Below are 21248 nucleotides of genomic sequence, written 5' to 3'. Positions count from 1 at the left end.
AGCGTAAAATCACTCCTCAGGCCTATCGCCATTATAATTATGCATATCACACAGACCGAGTAGGCCTTGACGACTGTCTGTACAGATAACGAGAGATGGCAGCAAATAACTTCAAAACTTTTCTTCCAAAGTACCAAGTTTACACAAGACCACTGTACCATTACTGAGCGGATTGTGCCCACGCCTTTCGCTCTCGTTGTGTCGGGTACGCCCGCGCCCAGGCAGCTCAGCCGGCGTAAAAACGGTCGAGACACGCGAAGCTCTCTCTGCCTCCAGCAGTAGCCAGCCCTGCAACCACCGCTACTTACTTGCTTGTTTACGTTACCCATACACCGTACTCCTGTAACACTGTGGGACTTTGAAAGTGGCTGGTGAAGGAGGACAAATTCACGGATATATCGCATTGATCTGGAGCTGACAGTATGTTGAAGCGTATCAGTTTTGTATATCAGGAAACCATTAGCCGAAGGGAGGAATGATTTGCGTACCCAAACGAAGGGGAAGAGTCAAGGACGATTTGTTTTATAGTAAGTTGATTGCCTTTAAAATACGTGTTGTGTGGTACATAGTGCTAGTGGTCTCATGCAAGTCTTGCAACACCAGGGTGTGTATATTACGAGGTAGGCTACTGGCAGTACTGCTGGTGCCAGTGCTTGTGGTGGTAGCGTGTGGTAGGTGTCGGTTCAGCCGAGTCCATCGTACCCACGTGCAACTTAATAGTGGTCAATTATACTCAACGGAGGGCTGGTGTTACTTACGAGTGATCTAAACATATAGAATTTATACAGGGCTCGACATTTTTAGCAGTGGCCCATATGGCCTGGCCTGGGGCCACTAATACTAAAAACTTTTGTTGGGTGTGGGCTATCCAAATTTTCAAAAAGGCTTGACCTGGTCTAAAGATTTTAAAGATTTTAAAGTCTAAAGTTTTATTTTGGTGTGTGTCCTGATTCAGTATTTTAAATTGGGCACTAAGAATTATACTATAAAAAGATTCAGAATGGGTTGTCATATGTTTATATTCATTTTGGGCCACTACATTTCTTTTTTTCAGGCCACCAAAATATCAGATTTCATGATAATAAAATTAAAAGTCTTCAGTGGCCTGAATGGGCCACTATTTAAGAAAAATGTGTTGAGCCCTGAATTTGTAGACACTATGTGACGATTTTATTCTTTAATCTTACTAGTTCACATGCTGGTTCCAGTAGGCCTACAATGTACACAATGCCAAAAGATGAAAAGAAGAGATTGTAAATCTCCAACAACTTTTAACCATTGTACCAAATTTTTCACACGTCACATGTCTTATGAAGTTTTTGTGTGAAATTCTCAAGACGTTTGATAGGCCTACATTTGAGAGTGTATTGTGTTGTCAGACACTTGTCTTTCGATGCTCTGATTTCCGCTGTCCTCATATGAAATTAAAGCAGTTGTGTGAATTATTCACTCTGATTTATCATTATTATTATTATATTCAGCTTTCAGTCACAAATATCAGTTTTAGTATTACAAAATATTGAATAGTTTTAGAAAATATACTTTAGGTTAACCTCTCTACAAAAAGTTTTCTTTTTCATGAAATCCATCTATTATCCAACCCATCTAATGAATATAATGTGCCTATTGGAGCCTGGTCAATTTTTGGATTAAATGATCACCCCTCACCCTGGCCATTCCTCATTTCCCTCTTCCTTCCCTAGTAGAAATGTAATATGTGGCTATGACATTCACATGCAAAGTTCAAGATAACCTCATCTTTTTGTGCCTCTGCCACAAAGTGTCACTGGAGGCATTCTATGTTTTCGTGTTGTCCGTCCGTCTGTCCTCAGTCTTTCTGCCTGTAATCAGTTTTGTGGACAACCTAACTTAAAAACTGTTTTAGGTTCCTATTAGGCCTATATGAAATCTACAAAATTTTGTGTAGCATCCATTGGATGTAAGTTGTGCCTATAAACTCTTGGGTGCACTTGCTCAAGGTCAAAGGTCAGGGTCAAATTCTTGAAATTTCACTATTCCACCTCCCCCATATTTAAGAATGCATAATTTATGCAATGCCTGAAGGTATTTTCTGTGGAATTTTTGGGCCATTGGGTCAAAGTTCAAGGGTCAAAGGTCAGGTTAAAATGCTGTTTCTAGGCTATTGCTGAAATTACACTTTTTCTCCATATACTCCATGCAGTATGTAAAACCCTGTGTGCATTACTGTAAAAGTGGATATTTTCGCGCTTGGCCGGGCAAAAAGAGTTTCACGTGTTTCTAATTCCGCGGAATCAAGACATCACGCACAGGAACAGATCGCAAGCAAAAATATTTGCGTGCTTTTATTTTCGCGCTAGTTTCTGGTCGCGTGAAATGCGCGAAAATTTCAACACCGCGAAAATTTCCACTTTTACAGTACTGCACAATGATTCTGTTTTCTAGAGGCAAGATTTTGGCTGTGCAGTCAAAGGTCAAGTGAAAGATGTAAAATTTCTCCATATTTTGATTTAAATAGCTCAAAGTACAGTCATGAAAATGGATGTTACTTGTGATTATTTGAAGAATTGTAGGTGTTGGGGGTCAAAGGGCAAGGGTCAAAGGTCAAGTGATAATGCTCAAATTCCCAAATACCTACTCTCTTAATTTAGCCATACATCCTAATGAAACCTAGTGCAAGAAAAGTAACATTCAAGTTCAACATTGTCGTGACAAACATGTCATTTTAGTTTTTTGCCAATCATGTGAATCTGTCGTCTCTAATTGTCAAGACTACTCTAAACCTATAGAGAGAACCATGTGATATGGCGGAGGCATACACGTACCAGTCGCCATGTACTGACATTCCAATTTCCTTTTTTTGTTGTTGTTGTGAACCACATTAGTGGGCATTTTTACCTTTGTGAGCAATTTTTTACATTTGGGCAATTCCACGGTAGCTGACGTTACGCGTAAGGATTTTCATAAAATTGTGTTGTAGTTTCGTGAATGAAAGCACCCGGGGCTTGTAATTAGCATTGATGAATGAGTTCATGAGAATGAAGAAATAGATGGAAAGTTTTTCTCTCAAACTATTTCTTATCACATAGCAAGTGAAAAATGTGTTGGTAACTGACGTTACGGAAAAAGGACATAGGAAATTATGGTGTAGATTTAAATGGAAATATCTCGTGTCCCTGACTTCTAAACTTTATGTGTTTAATATGACAATAAACCTAGGTTCTTAGGAACAGATGTGCAAAATAATGTGCACTTTAGATATTTCCTTTTAGCACCATGCCAATTTCAGTGAAGGCATGACGGTAACTGACGTTACGTAATGACGTTACGCTTACATTTGCCATAGGGTTTACACATGGAAAATCATGATTAGGAATAGTTTTGTGACATTTTATAATTCTGACCTTTCAGAGTGATTTGTTTTATATGGAATCATACCTTGGTTCATCAATTACAAATACCCAAATGAAATGAAACATATGTCCATTTTCTTTATGTTTTATGAAAACTTAAAGGTAAACATGTCAGTAACTGACGTTACGTAACTGACGTTACACATACTTTTGCTATGAGGTTTACAAAGAACTGATTTATTTAACAGGTTATCATACTGCTGCAGTATACCAGTTACAATCCCAGGCATTTACTTAGCAACAAATTAAAACAAAATCTAAAGAAAAAAAATGGGGTGGGGCCCTTAGAGGGAAAGCTCCCCCCCCCCCATGCCATAGCACAGTTGAGCAAAAATAATGTAAATGCACCAGAGGATATTTCTTGACAAGTCTTAAGATTGAATGCTTCAAATTCAACAGTTATGATTACACAGAGCCATTTAGATTCAGCAGTTCCAAGTATAAATATTGACATAACTTAGGGTTGTTTTTTGTTTTTGTTTTTGTTTTTGTTTTTGTTTTTTTGATGAACAGGAAAGTTTCTATCTAGAGTACCCCACCCATAATGCCCTCCAGTACTACACAAAACACAGATGTTTTTGTGTGTGAAAAAAAAATCTTTCAGGTCATGGGGAAAAAACACATACAAATAAAAATATTCATAAATATGTATGAAATCTACTGTGATATATTCTTTCTTCATTTCTTTATTTTACTCCTTCTCCCTCAAGGCACTGTTAGGGCCACAAATAAAAAAATGATCTCCATTATCAATAATGATTTAAATGAATAGTGTTACACTTTTAATATTTTTTCTGTGAAGAAGAAACATGCTTTCTTGGTCAAAAGGGCAGTACTGAATTTGTTTATTCCTTGCTTGAAGGAATGGAATTGTTTTTCTTTTCCTTTTCACTGGTATATCAAGGCTTGCAAATACATCCCAGATACCAAGAAATAGGACTTTGCACCGAAATAAATTCTAAGATCAATATAAACGAATCTTCCTGTTCATAATTATCATGTATTACAAAAATGTCCCTGCATGAATGAAATAAAGTAATCAACAAATATGAACAGTTTTTTATTTTACCCTAGAATCACCTCTCACTTTGAGCAACATCAGTGTTAGTTTCAAACAGTAATGACAGTATGGTTGGGGCACCACCTATCGACAGGGCACCTTCCCATCGACACCCTGCGTATCATGGCTGTTTGCGTATAGAACAAAAAAGTACGCGCGGGATTAAGTGTCATTAGCTATAAAAACAATAAAAACGAAGAAACGAAAATCAAACTCAAACAAACCAAGCTAAAAATTACACATCCGATCAGTAACGACGCATGGCTGTGAAATTCACGTGTATTACCTATGGCCTGTGAAATTCACGTGTATACCTATGCTGTGAAATTCACGTGTATACCTATGGAGGAGAGGGGGTGTCGATCGCAAGGTTCCCTTTTTAGCTGCGCGAAGAAAACGGAACGCACGCACTAAAATTGCGCTATTTTAAAACGGAGATTCATAATCAACGAGACGGTCACGACATTCAAAACTGCAGTATTTATGGCATATTTGAGGTAAGAATTAGGCGGATTTGTATTATATTTTTAGAATAAACAAGCTACAGATCCTTAGGGTGTCGATACGTGGTACCCCCAACCCTACATGCCTTATGTCAGGCCTGCTTATGGGCAAGTCCAAGATAAGGTCCCCTCAGAAGGCAAAATTTCATCTTTGCTCAATATTGACATGTTTGGTATCATTTTGAAGCTTATGAGTTGAAGTTTTGATTTCCATGGAGGAAAAAATTATATTACGTAAATTTATGCAAATTTCAAGGGCTTCATTTGCATAAATGTGAAACACAGCGTTACGTATGGGACATTTATAAAAATTCATATTAATTCAAAGGAAAGCAAATGATATTTGATTAGTATGTGGACATAAGAAGTTCATCAAATAGTTTAACTTGGTATGAAAATTTAGGGATTATGCCAATGATTATGCAAATTAGCTCGTGTCCTATCATGAGATGTCCCATACGTAACAAATTGAGGTCATTTTTTTAGGTTTTTTCTGAAATTGCTAAGGTTATATAAATGCCCTTTTGGAAAGTTCTAATTTATTGTTTAGAGAAATTAAATACCATAGAAAAAAGAAAAAACAGTAAAAGGAATATCTTTTATTAGGCATTGAAATAATGTTACGTATGGGACAAATGCGTTACGTATGGGACATCCTCATACATAATGCATGTGAATGCATGTAGCTAGCTGGGAAGGTCTCTCAGTACACAAATGGTCAATCATCCTGGAGAAAGCATCCCAACATTGTAGCTACTTTTTGAGTTATAGACACTTTAAACAATACATGTACTTGACTGAACAATTTTCAGAAAGGGGGAGGGGAAAATGGCAAAATACACAATGAAAAATCAGCATTAAAGGGATGGTATAGTTTTTTGCAGAAATGGGGATTCAGTTTTCAACATTTAATGAGATGATTGGAAACCAATTATATGAATTACTAAAGAGCATACAATCCTAAGACTAGAGGAATTCAAAGTTTAGTGATGGAGATCCAATTGGAAATGGTTGTGATATAAATATTTAAAAAGAATATAAAGTAAAATGATTTTTTTTTTATTGCAAGTGATACACAAATTGTCCTTATTCAGGTTTCAATAATACTGAGGTGTGACTCGAATCAATGACCTGACTGCTAGACAGACATCATATATCTACTCGATCACTGGGGTTTCACGCAGCAGGTATTGCTTATCTATAAAAATTAATATTTCTTGTGTCAAGTTGTTTTTTATTGAAACGAAATGGCAAACTGCCCTTCATCAATGGAAGTAAACACTTTAAACTATTCAATTTTTCAGTAGTAACTATCCTGATAAAAATAGGGCATACATACTCAGGTTGGTCATAAAAATATAGAATATGATTAAATATGATTATGATGGTAAATATTTGGGGAATATTGTTCCCTTGTCAATCTGGATCAGTATTTGAGTAGTTTCAACTGATTCAATTTCAATAATTATGCAAAAATTTGTTTATGGGTATTTTGCAAAATTACTTTGCAAAATACCCATAAACATGTCTCTCCACACACTAAACGAATGGGGGACAAAGGGCATGCATACTCAGGTTGGTCATAAAAATACAAAAATATGATTGAATATGATTAGGATGGTGAATATTTGGGAAATATTGTTTCCTTGACAATCTGGATTAGTATTTGAGTAGTTTCAACTGATTTTACTTCAATAATTATGCAAAATACCCATAAACATGGTTCTTCACACACTAAATGAATGAGGGACAAACTGTCCCATACGTAACTGTCCCATACGTAACACGTCATGTCTGTCTTTAATTAGAAACTGTAATTAGAACTTTTTGCCTTATGACACGAAACTTACCTGTGATAATCTTGAGTGTTGTGACTTTCATCACAGTGATTTACAAGTTGTAGAATGATATACTTTCAGAGAGTTTTGAGGTTGAAAAAAATGTTCAAAAAAACAAAATTTTTCTGGTCCCATACGTAACGGCACATATTTTCTCTTCTAGAATATAATTGTGAAGGTCATTTTTCTCCATTTTTTGCATGATTATACTTCTCCTAGATATCAATCACCATGATAAAGTTTAATATGATCAAAAGCCATTAACACTATTTTTCAGGTCATAAAAGTCTCTGAATGTCCCATACGTAACGCTCGTGTTATCTTGGACTTGCCCTTATCTATGTACCATTTCAAGATGTGCCATATTAACTAAACCACACATTTAAGTGCAAGCGAAGAAATATATCTGTTCCTGCATTTGCCTTGAGGTAGAAACTCCACTAAGCTTCCAGAAAAGAAAAAGAAAAATGCTTGCAAAAGTAGTCATTAGTAAAGATTATAAAACTATTGGTATAGAGCTGTACACAAGCTTTTTAATAGAAAATGGTGGTTACCACGCAACCACATCATTGATTAGGCCTACAAATTTGGTAGCTTTATCATCCCGTAGGACAGTGAGTACTGTATAGTAATTGGAGTGCATTTTATTGCATGTGATAAACCTAAACTTCCAGATGATTTAACCTTAAACTTGTGCTGAACCGAAAATCAAAAGCTCAAGCCCCCGCCCCCACCCAAAAGAAAATATGATAAATAAATAAATAAGATAAAGTGAACCAAAAAGAAAAATGTATCCATGGACATACAGTGTACCATGGCAGGCCTCGAATTAACCGACGGCCACCGACGGCCATGGCCGTCGGTGCCCCTCTCGTTGGCCGCAATGCCCTTTCTTCCGTGATCAAAGTTACGGCCAAAAAAAAAGTGCCCTTTTTCTTGTGGCCGTGGTGCCCTTTTAGAATGAAAGTTCTTGTTTATGACGTATAATATGCCCTTTCTCAAAGTCTACACTTCAATAAGCTTGAACAAATTTCCTCATCTCAAATATCATACCTTCTGTTCAGTTCACTCACGTCCCGTATCTGATTCAAACTCAACGAGACGACGTACACTTGTACTCATGTACGTACGGCCGACCGGCTTTGACCGTTCCGTCGACTGCCTCCGCAGCGCAGCGGCCATAGAGTTACTAGCTAGATGTAGTCCACTTCTGTATTCGTAGTGTGCCCGCGCGTACGTACGGAAGTACGTTGATGGTGTCTGTACGTCAAGTGTCGCAATCAGCGGTTGAGCGCGTTGGGTGGGTGCTATGTGCATGCGTGTGTTACTGTGGGGAATGCGGAAGATTAAAATCGTCTGGAGCAAGTGGTCGTAAGCCATGTGCCAGGCATGTCGGACGGCTGCGAGCGTTGCCATCTCTCTCGCTCTGCATTCATGCCCGCATGCTCAAAGTAATTTTGATCGAGGGCACGCATGCGAAAAAAAGTGAAATAAAATGTAAAAAAAAAAAAATTGTGCAGATCCCCGACCCCCGTAACACTGTATGTGAACACGGGTTGGCTGGTTAGTTGAAAGTTAAAAGTGCCCTTTTGTTCCTCAAAGTGCCCTTTTTGTTCCTCAAAGTGCCCTTTTTGTTCCTCAAAGTGCCCTTTTGTTCCTCAAAGTGCCCTTTTTGTTCCTCAGTGCCCTTTTTGTTCCTCAAAGTGCCCTTTTCGTTCCTCAAAGTGCCCTTTTTGTTCCTCAAAGTGCCCTTTTTGTTCCTCAAAGTGCCCTTTTTGTTCCTCAAAGTGCCTTTTTTGTTCCTCAAAGTGCCCTTTTTGTTCCTCAAAGTGCCCTTTTTGTTCTTAAAACTGCCCCTTAGGAAAAAGTGTGCCCCCTTTACAGGAAAAGAGGGGCACCTTCAAAGAAAAAAGGGCACATTTAGTTGATCCTCCAAAAGGTGGAGGGGCACTGTGTACCCCTGCCCCCCCCCCCCCCACCGAGAGCTGCCCCTGTGCTCCTTCCAGGCCCTTTTTATACCATTGTCGGACTAATTTAACTTTGGACTGAGATTTAAAACTTCGGCATAGCGAACTTTAACAATAATTCGTAATCATTTTTTTTTCATTGACATTTTCTGAAGCAGCATGCGTTTCGGTAGTTTGAAACGTGTAAATGTTGCGATGTCTTTCCCCTGCAAGTGCAGACTAAGTTCGGTCACGGCGAAAGTTCCGTTACGAAATAAAAAATAATGCGAGCCTTTTCAACAATAACGCACTTCCGTACATTTTTATGCGTTTGAACGCAGTTTCTAGTTTCGGACAAGAACCGCAAGTCTTTTCTGCAACGCTCTTGCGTTTTAAAAACAGATTTGCATTTGATTTTTAGAGTTGCGTTTAAACGCAATTGAGTTTAAATTTCATACAATTTTCTAGTTTTGTGTTATTATCAAACGCAAGTCTTTTCAGTGTTCCGTGTGATTTGATGGACTTGTATTTGATTTTCAGAATTGCGTTTAATTTTTAATTTTGCTTACGATAAGTCTTTTAAACAATAACACACTTCCGTAGATGTTTAGAGATGCGTTTAAACGCAATTTCTTATATTTTCGTACAAAAACTGCAAGACTCTTCTCTGCAACGCTCTTACATTTGAATACAGCGTTACGTGATTTGATGGACTTACATTTGATTTTTAGAGTTGCGTTTAAACGCAATTGAGTTAAAAAAAGTTCCCTACAATTTTCTAGTATTGTGTGATTATCAAACGCAAGTCTTTCAGCATTCCGTGTGATTTGATGGACTTGCATTTGATTTTTATTGTTGCGTTTAAACGCAACTGAGTTTAAGTTTCCTACAATTTTCTAGTTTCGTGTGATTATCAAACGCAAGTCTTTTCAGCGTGCCATGTGTTTTGATGGACTTGCATTTGATTTTCAGAGTTACGTTTAAATGCGAGTTTAAAAAAAGTTCCCTACAATTTGCATACAGTTGCATTTAATTTGTAATTTTGTTTACGAAATAAAAAATAATGCAAGTCTTTTAAACAATAACACACTTCCGTAGATGTTTAGAGATGCGTTGAAACACAGTTTCTTATAGTTTCGTACAGAAAACGCAAGTCTTCTCTGCAACACACTTGCGTTTAAATACAGCGTTACGTGCGATTTGATGGACTTGCATTTGATTTTTAGTGTTGCGTTTAAACGCAATTGAGTTTAAGTTTCCTACAATTTTCTAGTTTCGTGTGATTATCAAATGCAAGTCTTTTCAGCGTGCCATGTGTTTTGATGGACTTGCATTTGATTTTCAGAGTTACGTTTAAATGGGAGTTTAAAAAAAGTTCCCTACAATTTGCATACAGTTGCATTTAATTTGTAATTTTGTTTACGAAATAAAAAATAATGCAAGTCTTTTAAACAATAACACACTTCCGTAGATGTTTAGAGATGCGTTGAAACACAGTTTCTTATAGTTTCGTACAGAAAACGCAAGTCTTCTCTGCAACACACTTGCGTTTAAATACAGCGTTACGTGCGATTTGATGGACTTGCATTTGATTTTTAGTGTTGCGTTTAAAGGCAATTGAGTTTAAGTTTCCTACAATTTTCTAGTTTCGTGTGATTATCAAACGCAAGTCTTTTCAGCGTGCCATGTGTTTTGATGGACTTGCATTTGATTTTCAGAGTTACGTTTAAATGCGAGTTTAAAAAAAGTTCCCTACAATTTGCATACAGTTGCATTTAATTTGTAATTTTGTTTACGAAATAAAAAATAATGCAAGTCTTTTAAACAATAACACACTTCCGTAGATGTTTAGAGATGCGTTGAAACACAGTTTCTTATAGTTTCGAACAGAAAACGCAAGTCTTCTCTGCAACACACTTGCGTTTAAATACAGCGTTACGTGCGATTTGATGGACTTGCATTTGATTTTTAGTGTTGCGTTTAAACGCAATTGAGTTTAAGTTTCCTACAATTTTCTAGTTTCGTGTGATTATCAAACGCAAGTCTTTTCAGCGTGCCATGTGTTTTGATGGACTTGCATTTGATTTTCAGAGTTGCGTTTAATTTTTAATTTTGCTTACGAAATGAAAAAAGTAATGCAAGTCTTTTCAACAATAACGCACTTCCATCATTTCCGTAGATGTATAGAGATTTATTTAAACGCAGTTTCTAATTTCGTACAAAAACCGCAAGTCTTCTCTGAAACGCTCTTGCGTTTAAATACATCGTTGCGTGTGATTTGATGGACTTGCATTTGATTTTTAGAGTTGCGTTTAAACGCAATTGAGTTTCAGGTTCGTAACAATTATTTTCTAGTTTCATATGATTATCAAACACAAGTCTTTTCAGCAACGCAATTGCGTTTGAATGCAAAAGTTGCGTGTGATTTGATATCACCTGCATTTGATTTTTTTTAGTTGCATCATTAGTTGCATTGTAATAAATCTTTTTAGAAAGGGCCCTGGTTTTGATACCGCTTCGGAATAATCAACGTTTCTATTCGGATTTACAAAAACACCTATTTCATGTTCGGATAGTGAATACATGTACCTACTGGGACATATAAGTGTGCAAAATTTGTGCGTTTTGAGAAAAACGAGAGGGAGAAAAGGGGTAAAGTGAACTGTCTTGGGTACTACATGTAATTCTCCAGTGTAAATGAGTGTATGTCCTTTCTATATTCTGGCATACAAGACAATGGACGCATGGCGCGAACGCTACCGCGGCGTACACTAGCGAATTACCGAGTAGAAACGCAGCGAATCGGAGCGGGAAAACAATTCTTTTTCAGAGAACGGCGATAAGATTTTGAGCGAAAAATTATGTCGACTTAGACGAGGGAATTGATACGTATTTCAGCTCAGTTGGCACTGAAAAATCAGGTCGACTTACGCGAGTTGTCAACTTATAAATGTCGACTAAGACGAGGAAATTTTCAAGGAATAACAAAGGCAAAAATCAGGACTTTTTATTGTGTCGACTTAAGCGAGTTGTCGACTTATGCGAAGTCGACTTAGGCGAGGTCTACTGTATACTATTATGTATGGGGGGGGGGGTTGTTAGAATATGAAAAAAAAACCATAAAATTCTTGCAACGTCGCAAAAATCACCCTTTAAAAAAACACCCAACATGCCCTTTTCAATGTGGCCTTGGTGCCCCTCTGACTGACCTAAGTGCCCTATCATGGCTGGCCTCATGGTAAAAGTGCCCTTTTCTAAATGGCCTTGCCCCTCCAAAATCCTATTTCAAGGCCTGCCATGGTGATGACATCATTCCCTATCAAAGGGATTGCTGCTCTTTGTTGATAACCTTTGACTTCCCAGATGTATTGAAATGGCCTAAAGTCAAAAAATTTGCCTAAGTTATAATTACTGTCATGGTAACTGACGTTACATACTGGTATATGACGTTTCGGTAACTGACGTTACACATTTTGATGTGTTCATTTGACTCTCCAGTATGCCAAGTATCCTTATTTTCTGGTATTGAAAGGAAGGCATATGGGCATACATTAGAAATCCTAAGTTATATCATACAGCTCACTTTCTGTGATAAATAATGTTAAAATTTCCTTGTTTTTGGTAACTGACGTTACATCCATCATTGTCAAACTAATTAAAAGTTTTTATAAAATTCTTAAGCAACCAGCTTTTTCTTTTTATCATGTGGTAAAAGACTTGTCTGGTAACTGCATGCATATAAAAGGTTGTTGTTTAGAGTACTAATAAAGTGGATATATATACGGAGGGTAAGTTATGTGACAATACACTCTTTCTTACCATTGAGTTATAGGCATATTTTGGCAGCCATTTTGAAAATCAAAATGGCCGCTTTTATTGAAAAAACATAATGATTCTTAAAACTTCAACTCAAGTATTGTCTGAAAATGTATGGTGTTTGAAACAAATATCATTTTGAATTTTCGGCATCTGTGTCCTACATACCGTGGAATTGCCCATTTGTGGTTGATGTATTTCTAGTGGACGTACATTTGTGGACATTCCTACATTTGTTGGTTCAACAAGGTAACATTGTATTGCCAAGGAGGTTCGAGAAATGGAGTCACAACAGTCTTATTTGCTTTGATCCCATGCTCACCAGCCACTTTCCAAGGAAGATATGTCTTTGTGATGGTAATTTCTTTTCGCTATCCCTACTTACAAACGATGGGCGGTAGACAATGGTAAAGGCACGGGGGTGCGCGAATAGAAATTGCTCAAATATTGCTGAAATAGATATCAAAATTACTCGACTGCACTTGTTTGTAGGCTAATGTGACATATTAATTTATAAGAACTATATAGTTGAAGATGATACTGTATTAGTTTCATTTGGCGGAAATAAGGTGAAAAGTGATAAAACCGGCTTTCCATGGGGGTAAAATTTCAAACACTTTCACAAAATACAGCTCAGATTTACACTTTTGCACATATTTTCGAATGGAATTGACTTTTGTTTTATATGCTTTATCATTAGGTGAAATTTCATTGCATTTGATATATAAACGAGCAGCATACAACCGATATTATGTTAGCGTTAAAAATGAATCTTCAGATTGCTCAGAAAGATGGCGGCTTCAAGCATCGAACATCAAAGGCACAATAAGTTATGCACCTGTGGAATTCTTATGTCCATCCATAGAGAACAGACAGCTGATTGAATTTATAGTCAGTTGTAACTCCATCTCTCAAACCTCCTTGGTATTGCAATGAAGGGGTAGTATGAGTAGAGGCTGATGACCCGTGATATGACCGCCTTCACTAGGTCCTGCTGTGTAACCTTGGCAAATGTTTAGACTGTACAATCACATAATTTATATGGAATTGGTTAGAAAATAACCCTTCTGAAAAAGGAAATAAAAATCCTGCGGTTATTTCTAAGGATTTACTTATTAATTTAGTTTAGACATTTATGATGGACAATGGAATCGTGCATCCTGAATTTGTCCCTAGAAAGTGGTTTATGTTCAAATGGTGGAAAATGAAAACTCTGACACTAAGTTTTGCTGCACTTAAGCGGGATTCCGGCTTAAGTGATTCTTGATTAACTCTGAGCACTGTATGAAATAGTTATCATACAAATGTAAGTGGTAATTGGGACACAAAGAAAGTGATAATTTGTCGAAATTATATAAACTTAAAGTGATACAGTACTTTATTTAAACATAAGATGAAGTAGTATTTTTTTTTATAGAATCAACCATTTTATACTACATTTTGAAGTACTGAACTCTCTGTTAAAGAAGTTGATGAAGTAGCTGTTACTAGGCTTTTTGTGATATAATCTCAGCTTTTTTCTTTGTTTTTTTTGTGCTAATTTTGTTTGAGAGGAGGAATTCCGTGATGAGAGAAACATTTTGCATGAGCAGCAAAGATTGTCTATGAAAAGTGCTCTAAAGACATGAAGTAGTATAGATTTTATTGATAGAGAAGTGTACTGATTAATGCACTCTGAAATCCTGATGACAAATTCATGGTACGTAGATTGGCAATTAACCTGTTTGAGTCAGCACTTTTAACCCAAGTGTGTAACCTTGTATGCAATAAACTATTTGGACACCAGGTATGGTTGGACTTACATGTAGTACAGATCAACCACCTTTTGATTACCCGGTAATTACGTTTTATCTAAAAAAAAAAATCATGAAACTTTAACCTTAATTTCATGTACAACATTGTAACTGGAGCAGAAAATCCAGCAGAGACTCAGATAGTTGACTAGTATCTTACACATTGAAATTTTGGTGACAAACGCAAGTGAATTTTTTTATTTGTGCATCCATTGCGAGCTCATTATCTGACTTACTGCCTGTCCTCCATTGATTTTAGAAGCGTGTAGCTGTACATGATGAACAGCAAAGATGCATTTAACATTGATGTGTATGAACTAATGGAAACTTTTCTTTAAATTCTGTGTCCTCCTCTGTCTACATTTAAGTTACCGGTTTCCTCCTCATTTCTCTCGGTTATTGGCTTGTTCAAATATTCTGATGTACACGGTATCATTGTGCCCAGTCACATGTGCACTTTCGATATTAAATATGAAAGACAGCATTTATGCAAAGGCAGTCGGTCTGAAACATGGTAGACCTACCACGTAAAAGTAAAACAGGTTTTTGCTTCTAGACTTACTTGCACTTGAATATGATTAGTGGAGGAGTGTAGAAACAATTTTGGTTGGTACATGTATGACATTTTATTGCTTTTTCTTTATGATAAGCAGTGCTCAATACTTTGATTTGTTCCCATTGCTTGTAAACATTCCCCTTTCCCAAGAGTGGGATACTATACAATTTTGTAGTATCGCATTTAATTGAGTTGTTGTTTGCTAGTAGCCATGAAGGTTGCTATGTATGCTGTTGCCAGCTTTGTTTTGTACAGTATAATTTATGATGCTATACAGAAATTACGTGCTGCTCTTTGTGTGAAAGGGATGCTTTGTGACTGCCTGTATTTCTAATACAGGGCATATCAAAAAAATGTCACACTTTTGACAAATTGTGTAGATTACATTTCAAAATATTTGGAAGATTTTTCCATATAAATGGATGCCCAATAGTCTCATCTACAATTGTATCAAGTGCAATCAACAAAACAGTTTTTTTTTTTCACACTTGGCTGAACACTGATGCTCTTTGTCCAGAGTGTGAAAAATGACTTGCTCCAAATTGAAAGTTCAAGATGGAAAATTTAGCCAGCAGTCCAAATAAGTGCTCCTATTGAAACAAATTGCTCTTTTGCTTAAAGCTTTGATTATGTTATGATAGTCTGAGATTTTTTTGGTCAGCTTTATCGTAATTTTAATGATTTCATTTCTAAATCAATTAGTGAGAATTAGAGTGTGTATTTTACTTCAAGATCTTTAGAGCACAGTTTTCACAATACATAGACACATCAATACCATACACATGTATGCCAGTTATTCATTAATGTGGTAGTGGCACCAAGTTCATCAACATTCAAATCATTCATCCTATTAATCAGTTGATTGACCAATCAATCAACCAACCTTGAATCAATCAATCAATCAATACACCAACTGATATATCAGTTAGTCAGTCATTGAGTTATTCAATCAATCAGTGAATCAACTCAATAATCAATCAGTTTTCAATCATTGAAATAATCAATCGGCTGATTGAATGAATTTATAAATTAACAAATAAATAAGTTTTTCAAACATTGATTAGTCTGTAAGCCACGGGGGGTGGGGGGGGGGAGGGGGAGGTGATATTCCCTATGTGGATCTGCCACTTTTTATAAAACATACAATTGTGACTGACTGATTGTTTGATTGATTGATTTAATGAATGATTGATTGATGGATTGATTGATTAATTGATTGATTGAAAGCTTGATTGGTTGGATTGATTGATTGATTGATTGTATTGATTGAATGATCTGAGGATGCATTAATTTTGTACTTTTCTTTTGACTGAGTGACTGGCATGTGGGTTTGATATGTCTGTGCATTATTTGTGATAACTGTGCTTAAAGGATCTTGATGTTGTTAATCAACCTTCCATAACACAATGGAATCATTTAAAACGTGACAGAAAATTGTCAGAAAATTCCTTAACTATCATAACATAATCAAAACTGTGAGCACAAGAGCAATTTGTTTGAATGAGAACACTTATTTTGGCTTCTGGCTGAATTTTCCATCTTCTTTCAATTTGGCGCAAGTCATTTTTCACACTCTGGACAAAGAGCGTCAGTGTTCAACCAAGCGTGAACAAAAATTTGTTTTGTTGATTGCACTTGATAGATGAGACTATTGGGCATCCATGAATATGAAAAAAAACAACAACCATTTTTTCAAAAGTGTAACTTTTTTTTTGATATGCCCTGTATGTCATGAAGTGTGTGCATGCTGACAGGACAGAGTCAGATGACCAGTGATGCTGTTTCTGAAGGTCCTACCAGGCCTTTATTGTTAGAGGTTTGCATAATTCATTATGAGTCAAGAATAGTATGAACTCTATGTTTTATGTGTCACCAAGGTCTCAAGAAGTTTAATAGGTATGTTGGCATGGGGAAATTAAAAACTGCCCAGTGTGTAATTTAGCCTTGGTGGGTGCTTAACCCATTGAGGACGTCACGAGTATACTTGGGCAGGTGTCTATGGGAAATGCGTGTTGTAGCAAAATCAAACCATCCTCAATGGGTTAAAAGGATCCATGCCTAAGTGAGAGGAAGTTTCCAAGGTTACCATAGAAGCTCAATGTCACAAGCTTGACTTAAATAATTTATTCTTTTCAAGTTTCATCTGATCTTTTTAAAGGCAAAATTAAGATGTTAGTGCTGATTATCTGCTCATTCCATTGCAATGCAATATTTTTATTATTTTTTAAATCTAGTTTTTGGTTGAATTAAGTATACTGTTATACACTATACTCAACATTGATTTTCTTAATGCCCTGTCACAACTTTCCGGGCAAGCCTTGCATGCGACTTGCGAAGAACAATTTTCACTTCCTGGAGATCCCCGCAGATGACCTGCACATGGCAGTACCCATATCTCACCGGTAGTTACCCGAAGTTGCTGACGCAAGTCCTATTCACCCGCAGCCAAGTTTAGGCCCTGTCACACCTTTCCGGGCAAGCTACGTAGGCGGGCTTGTTGGTTGTGAGGATTTTCCATCACGCAGGATAATTTTTGCAGGCGGCCAAGGATTTGGGCAAGTTTCGCATGCGTCTTACCTGCTGGACCCGTTCTTAACGTTCTGATTCTGTGTGACCTGCGTGTCAGGCGCATGGGTGGCAAGTGAGGGCTGACAATTCGGTGAAGGAATCGCTCAGAAGGAATGGCAGAAGTCCCTCATAATGTCATTATCCTGGCCGCATACGGGGACTGTGAAGTACCTGCGTGGGAGTTGCCTGTGAGGTGCTGCCACTAAGGGCCTCCTACTGGCGTTCTGCGTTGACCTCTGCGGGCGATCCCCGCAACTCACCCGGAAAAGGTTTTGGTCATGCTCAAAACTTGGCTGCGGGTAAATCAGACTTGCGTATGCACCTCCGGGCAACTACCTGAGAGCTACGCGCTAGGTACTGTCAGGTGAGGACCAATTGCTGGGAGGTTCGGGTAGCAAAAATTTTCCCCCGCAAATCAACCCACAAGGCTTCCCCAGACATGGTGTGACAAAGCCTTGAGCATGCTTACAACTCATTCCAGGTGAGCCGCAGGGGTTTGCCCTCAGGGGTACATGCAGAACACCAGTAGGAGGCCCTTAGCGGCAGCACCTTGCAGGCAACTCCCATGCAGGTACTTCACAGTCCCCGTATGTCGCTCGTAGCTGAAAATGGATCGGTTTCAAAGCTCTCACGCAAGTCACATGGAATCAGAGCTGCCAAGTTTCCCTGATTCTGCAGGAGTCTCCCTGAAAATGTCAGAATCTGTTCATGTCTAAATAAGAGAATATTTTATTACGTAAGTCTCCGATCGAGACTACATGTCTCATCGGGTGTAATATGAGATCCCGCTGGTCACGTGTGTGGCAATTCGTTGGCGCGTTTTGTGTGTGTGAAAAGGATTTTTCACAACCCTCGAATATTCAAGAATTTCGCGGAAATTCTTCCTTTCGGACTTATCAGAATAATGAAAGAACAGAAGGATAGAAGATCCGCTGGCGTGGCCGCGGAAAAAGAAAACAAAGAGAAGAAAACTGACCGCGCAGCGGCAGAATCTTCGGGCGAAAACAGAGCAGCAATGGAGTCACAACAGGCGGTGAGTGCTAGCCAAGCTGACCGCGCAGCGGCAGCGAAAGGTACGGCTGCCAACACGGGCCGTGGACGGGGAGTACCGGCGGTGATGGAGGCTGGCGACCGCGCGGCGGTAGCGGCGACTCGGCCTCGGATTGCTACGAAATCCAACTCGTCAAAGTTGACAAATGATAACTTTGGGACCGTAAACAGTCGTCTTGATAGACTCGAAGGCTTGCTCTGTCAGTTCATGGAGGCTCTTCCCAGTAAAAGGGAAGGGGTGGCAGGCATGGGACATGCACAGCCAGACCGACATCTTGATCGCAGTGGAAGTGATTCAGCCTCTGCTTCAACTTCTAGCGTTAGTGCAGATTATGACTTGGCACATACAGAAGAAATGGATGTTGAGGATGATGACATGGTGCATGCCTTGAGTGCAGGGCATAGCTCAGAGCTGGAGTCGTGCGTGGATAGGGCAGAAGCACAGACAGTACCAGCTTTTGCTGCTAAATTTGCGGTGGCATCAGATATTGGACAGCCTCTTGATGAGGAGCTAGCAAGCTCTGTCAACTACTTGATGAGCCATCATCTGGAAGAGAAAGTGCTCGATGAGACAAGTAGCAAATACCCAGTGCCGTCGAACTGTCGAGGGATCGACACCCCGAAAGTGAATCAGACGATCTGGGACAACCTCTCTGCCCCTGTTCGTACGAAGGATGTGAAACTTCAGAGGGTCCAAAAATCCCTAACAAGAGGTATCTCGGCTTATGTCAGCCTGCTCGATCCAAGCAACATATCTCCCGAACAGCAAGACGTTCTAGCTTTGTTGTGCAACGCAAACTTTGAGATGAATGCTCTTCGTAAAGAATTGATCAAGCCGGATCTGAACGCGAAATTTACTCATCTCTGCAAACCAACAAACCCTGTAACCAAGTATCTCTTTGGGGATGACTTGGGCAAGCAAGTAAAGGACTTGCAAGACCAGCACAAAGCGGCGGCCGGAGTGATGAGAGGCGGGTTTAAAAGACCCAAGCCGGCCTATCACCCCTACCCAAGCCAAGGGTCTCAACGCAGATACAAGGAAGCTGGTTGGGTGTCGCGGACATCCTACGCGGATTCGTCAGGGAGCACATCTAGGCCTTTTTTAGGCCAACGAAACCAGTGGAGGAAGAGGACCCCACAAGCTCCCCATACGTTTACCCCGACAGCGTCTCGAGAGGGACGCCAAGCCCCACAGTACCGGAAGCTCGGCCAAGGGCAGGGCAGGATGAAATAGAGCAACTCCCAAACAGTGATGAGGTAAGGGAGACAATAACATCTAATGTCAATGATATTGCAGTCGGAGGTCGACTGAAGCTACATATGCACAACTGGGGAGAGCTTACATCTGATACATATATTTTGCAAGCTGTACAGGGCTACAAGCTTGAATTTGACCCAGCTAAATATCCCCCTTGTAGGGAAAAACCCCTTCATGAATTCAAAAGAAATTCTGAGGAAATGGCCTCGATTCAGGAAGAAATCAACAAGCTGGTTGAGAAAAATGTCATAGAAGCATGTGAACATGTAGAAGGGGAATTCATATCAAATATTTTCACAAGGCCAAAGAAGAATGGCGGCCTCAGGGTCATCTTGGATTTGACAGAATTAAACAAGAGTATTTTGTATCAGCATTTTAAGATGGATAATATCAAGACAGCTCTACCGCTTATTTCTCCGGGAGATTATTTAGCTTCAGTCGATCTCCGAGACGCATACTTCACGGTTCCTATCCACCCAGATTCTCGAAAATTTCCTGAGATTTACATGGCAGGGAAGGTTATGGCAATTTCAAGCACTTCCCAATGGGCTTAGTTCAGCACCAAGGCTCTTTACAAAACTGCTAAAGCCTGTTTTGGCAACGCTCAGGGAGCAGGGCCACATTGTAATTGCATATCTAGATGATACACTTATCATTGCAAAAACTGCAGAGGAAATGCAGGCAGCAGTGAGCGCAACTACTAAGTTGCTATCAAATTTGGGGTTTATTGTTCACCCTGAAAAATCAGTTTTAGAGCCTACTCATGAGATTACCTTTCTGGGTTTCAATCTGAACACTCTGGATATGAGTGTTAGGCTTCCAAAAGAAAAACAGGAGAACATAAAGCAGTCTTGTAAAGAACTGTTGGCTACTGAGAAACCTGTTATCAGAACAGTTGCAAAGGTTATTGGACAACTAGTGGCATCATTCCCAGCAGTACAATATGGCCCTCTCTATTATAGAGCCTTAGAGAAAGACAAGATTCTTGCCCTTGCAAGGAACAAGGGACATTTCGATAGGCATATGACCTTGTCAAGAGAAAGCATCCATGAAATTCAGTGGTGGATATGGAACCTTGAGTCACAGTTTAGCCCAATGCAGAGGGCAAAACCAGATGTGGAAATCCACACAGATGCCAGTGGTAAAGGCTGGGGGGCAACAAATCTGTGCACTTCAACAGGTGGCAGATGGAATAGTGATGAGTTGAAAGAGGCAAATCAGAATAAAATTAACCTGCTAGAAATGGTAGCAGTTAATCATGGGCTAAAAGCCTTTTGCTCAGAGAAAAGGAGCAATCATGTACTTGTTAGAGCAGATAACATAACGGCTGTCGCATATCTGAACAATATGGGTGGCACAAAATCTCCTGAATGTAATCAAATGGCCATTGATATTTGGGAATGGTGTATTAGTAAGGACATCTGGCTTACAGCTGCTCACCTACCTGGGCGATTGAATATTGAAGCAG

General features: G+C 38.8%; 2 protein-coding genes across 4 annotated transcripts in view; both read left to right on the top strand.

Annotated features, from left to right (window-relative positions):
• Nucleotides 1-262: 262 nt before the first annotated feature.
• The window catches only part of LOC139733356 (synaptotagmin-7-like), a 294612-nt gene continuing 273626 nt past the window's right edge, over nucleotides 263-21248 (top strand). For all 3 annotated transcript variants that reach the window (XM_071644195.1, XM_071644193.1, XM_071644192.1), the window contains exon 1: nucleotides 263-527. The gene's annotated coding sequence lies outside the window, so the exon portion shown is untranslated. The remainder of the gene's footprint in view (nucleotides 528-21248) is intronic.
• On the top strand, nucleotides 18214-20417 carry LOC139733355 (uncharacterized). The gene has a single exon (XM_071644191.1). The coding sequence runs from the start codon at nucleotides 18377-18379 to the stop codon at nucleotides 19754-19756; it is 1380 nt and encodes a 459-aa protein (XP_071500292.1). The 5' UTR covers nucleotides 18214-18376; the 3' UTR covers nucleotides 19757-20417.

The sequence above is a fragment of the Diadema antillarum genome, unplaced genomic scaffold (assembly GCF_040938485.1).
Source record: "Diadema antillarum isolate AM-2024a unplaced genomic scaffold, OU_Dant_1.0 seq00000472_RagTag, whole genome shotgun sequence".
NCBI lineage: Eukaryota > Metazoa > Echinodermata > Echinoidea > Diadematoida > Diadematidae > Diadema > Diadema antillarum.
Note: the sequence above shows the minus strand (reverse complement) of the source record. Positions and strands in the feature narration are given on the sequence as shown.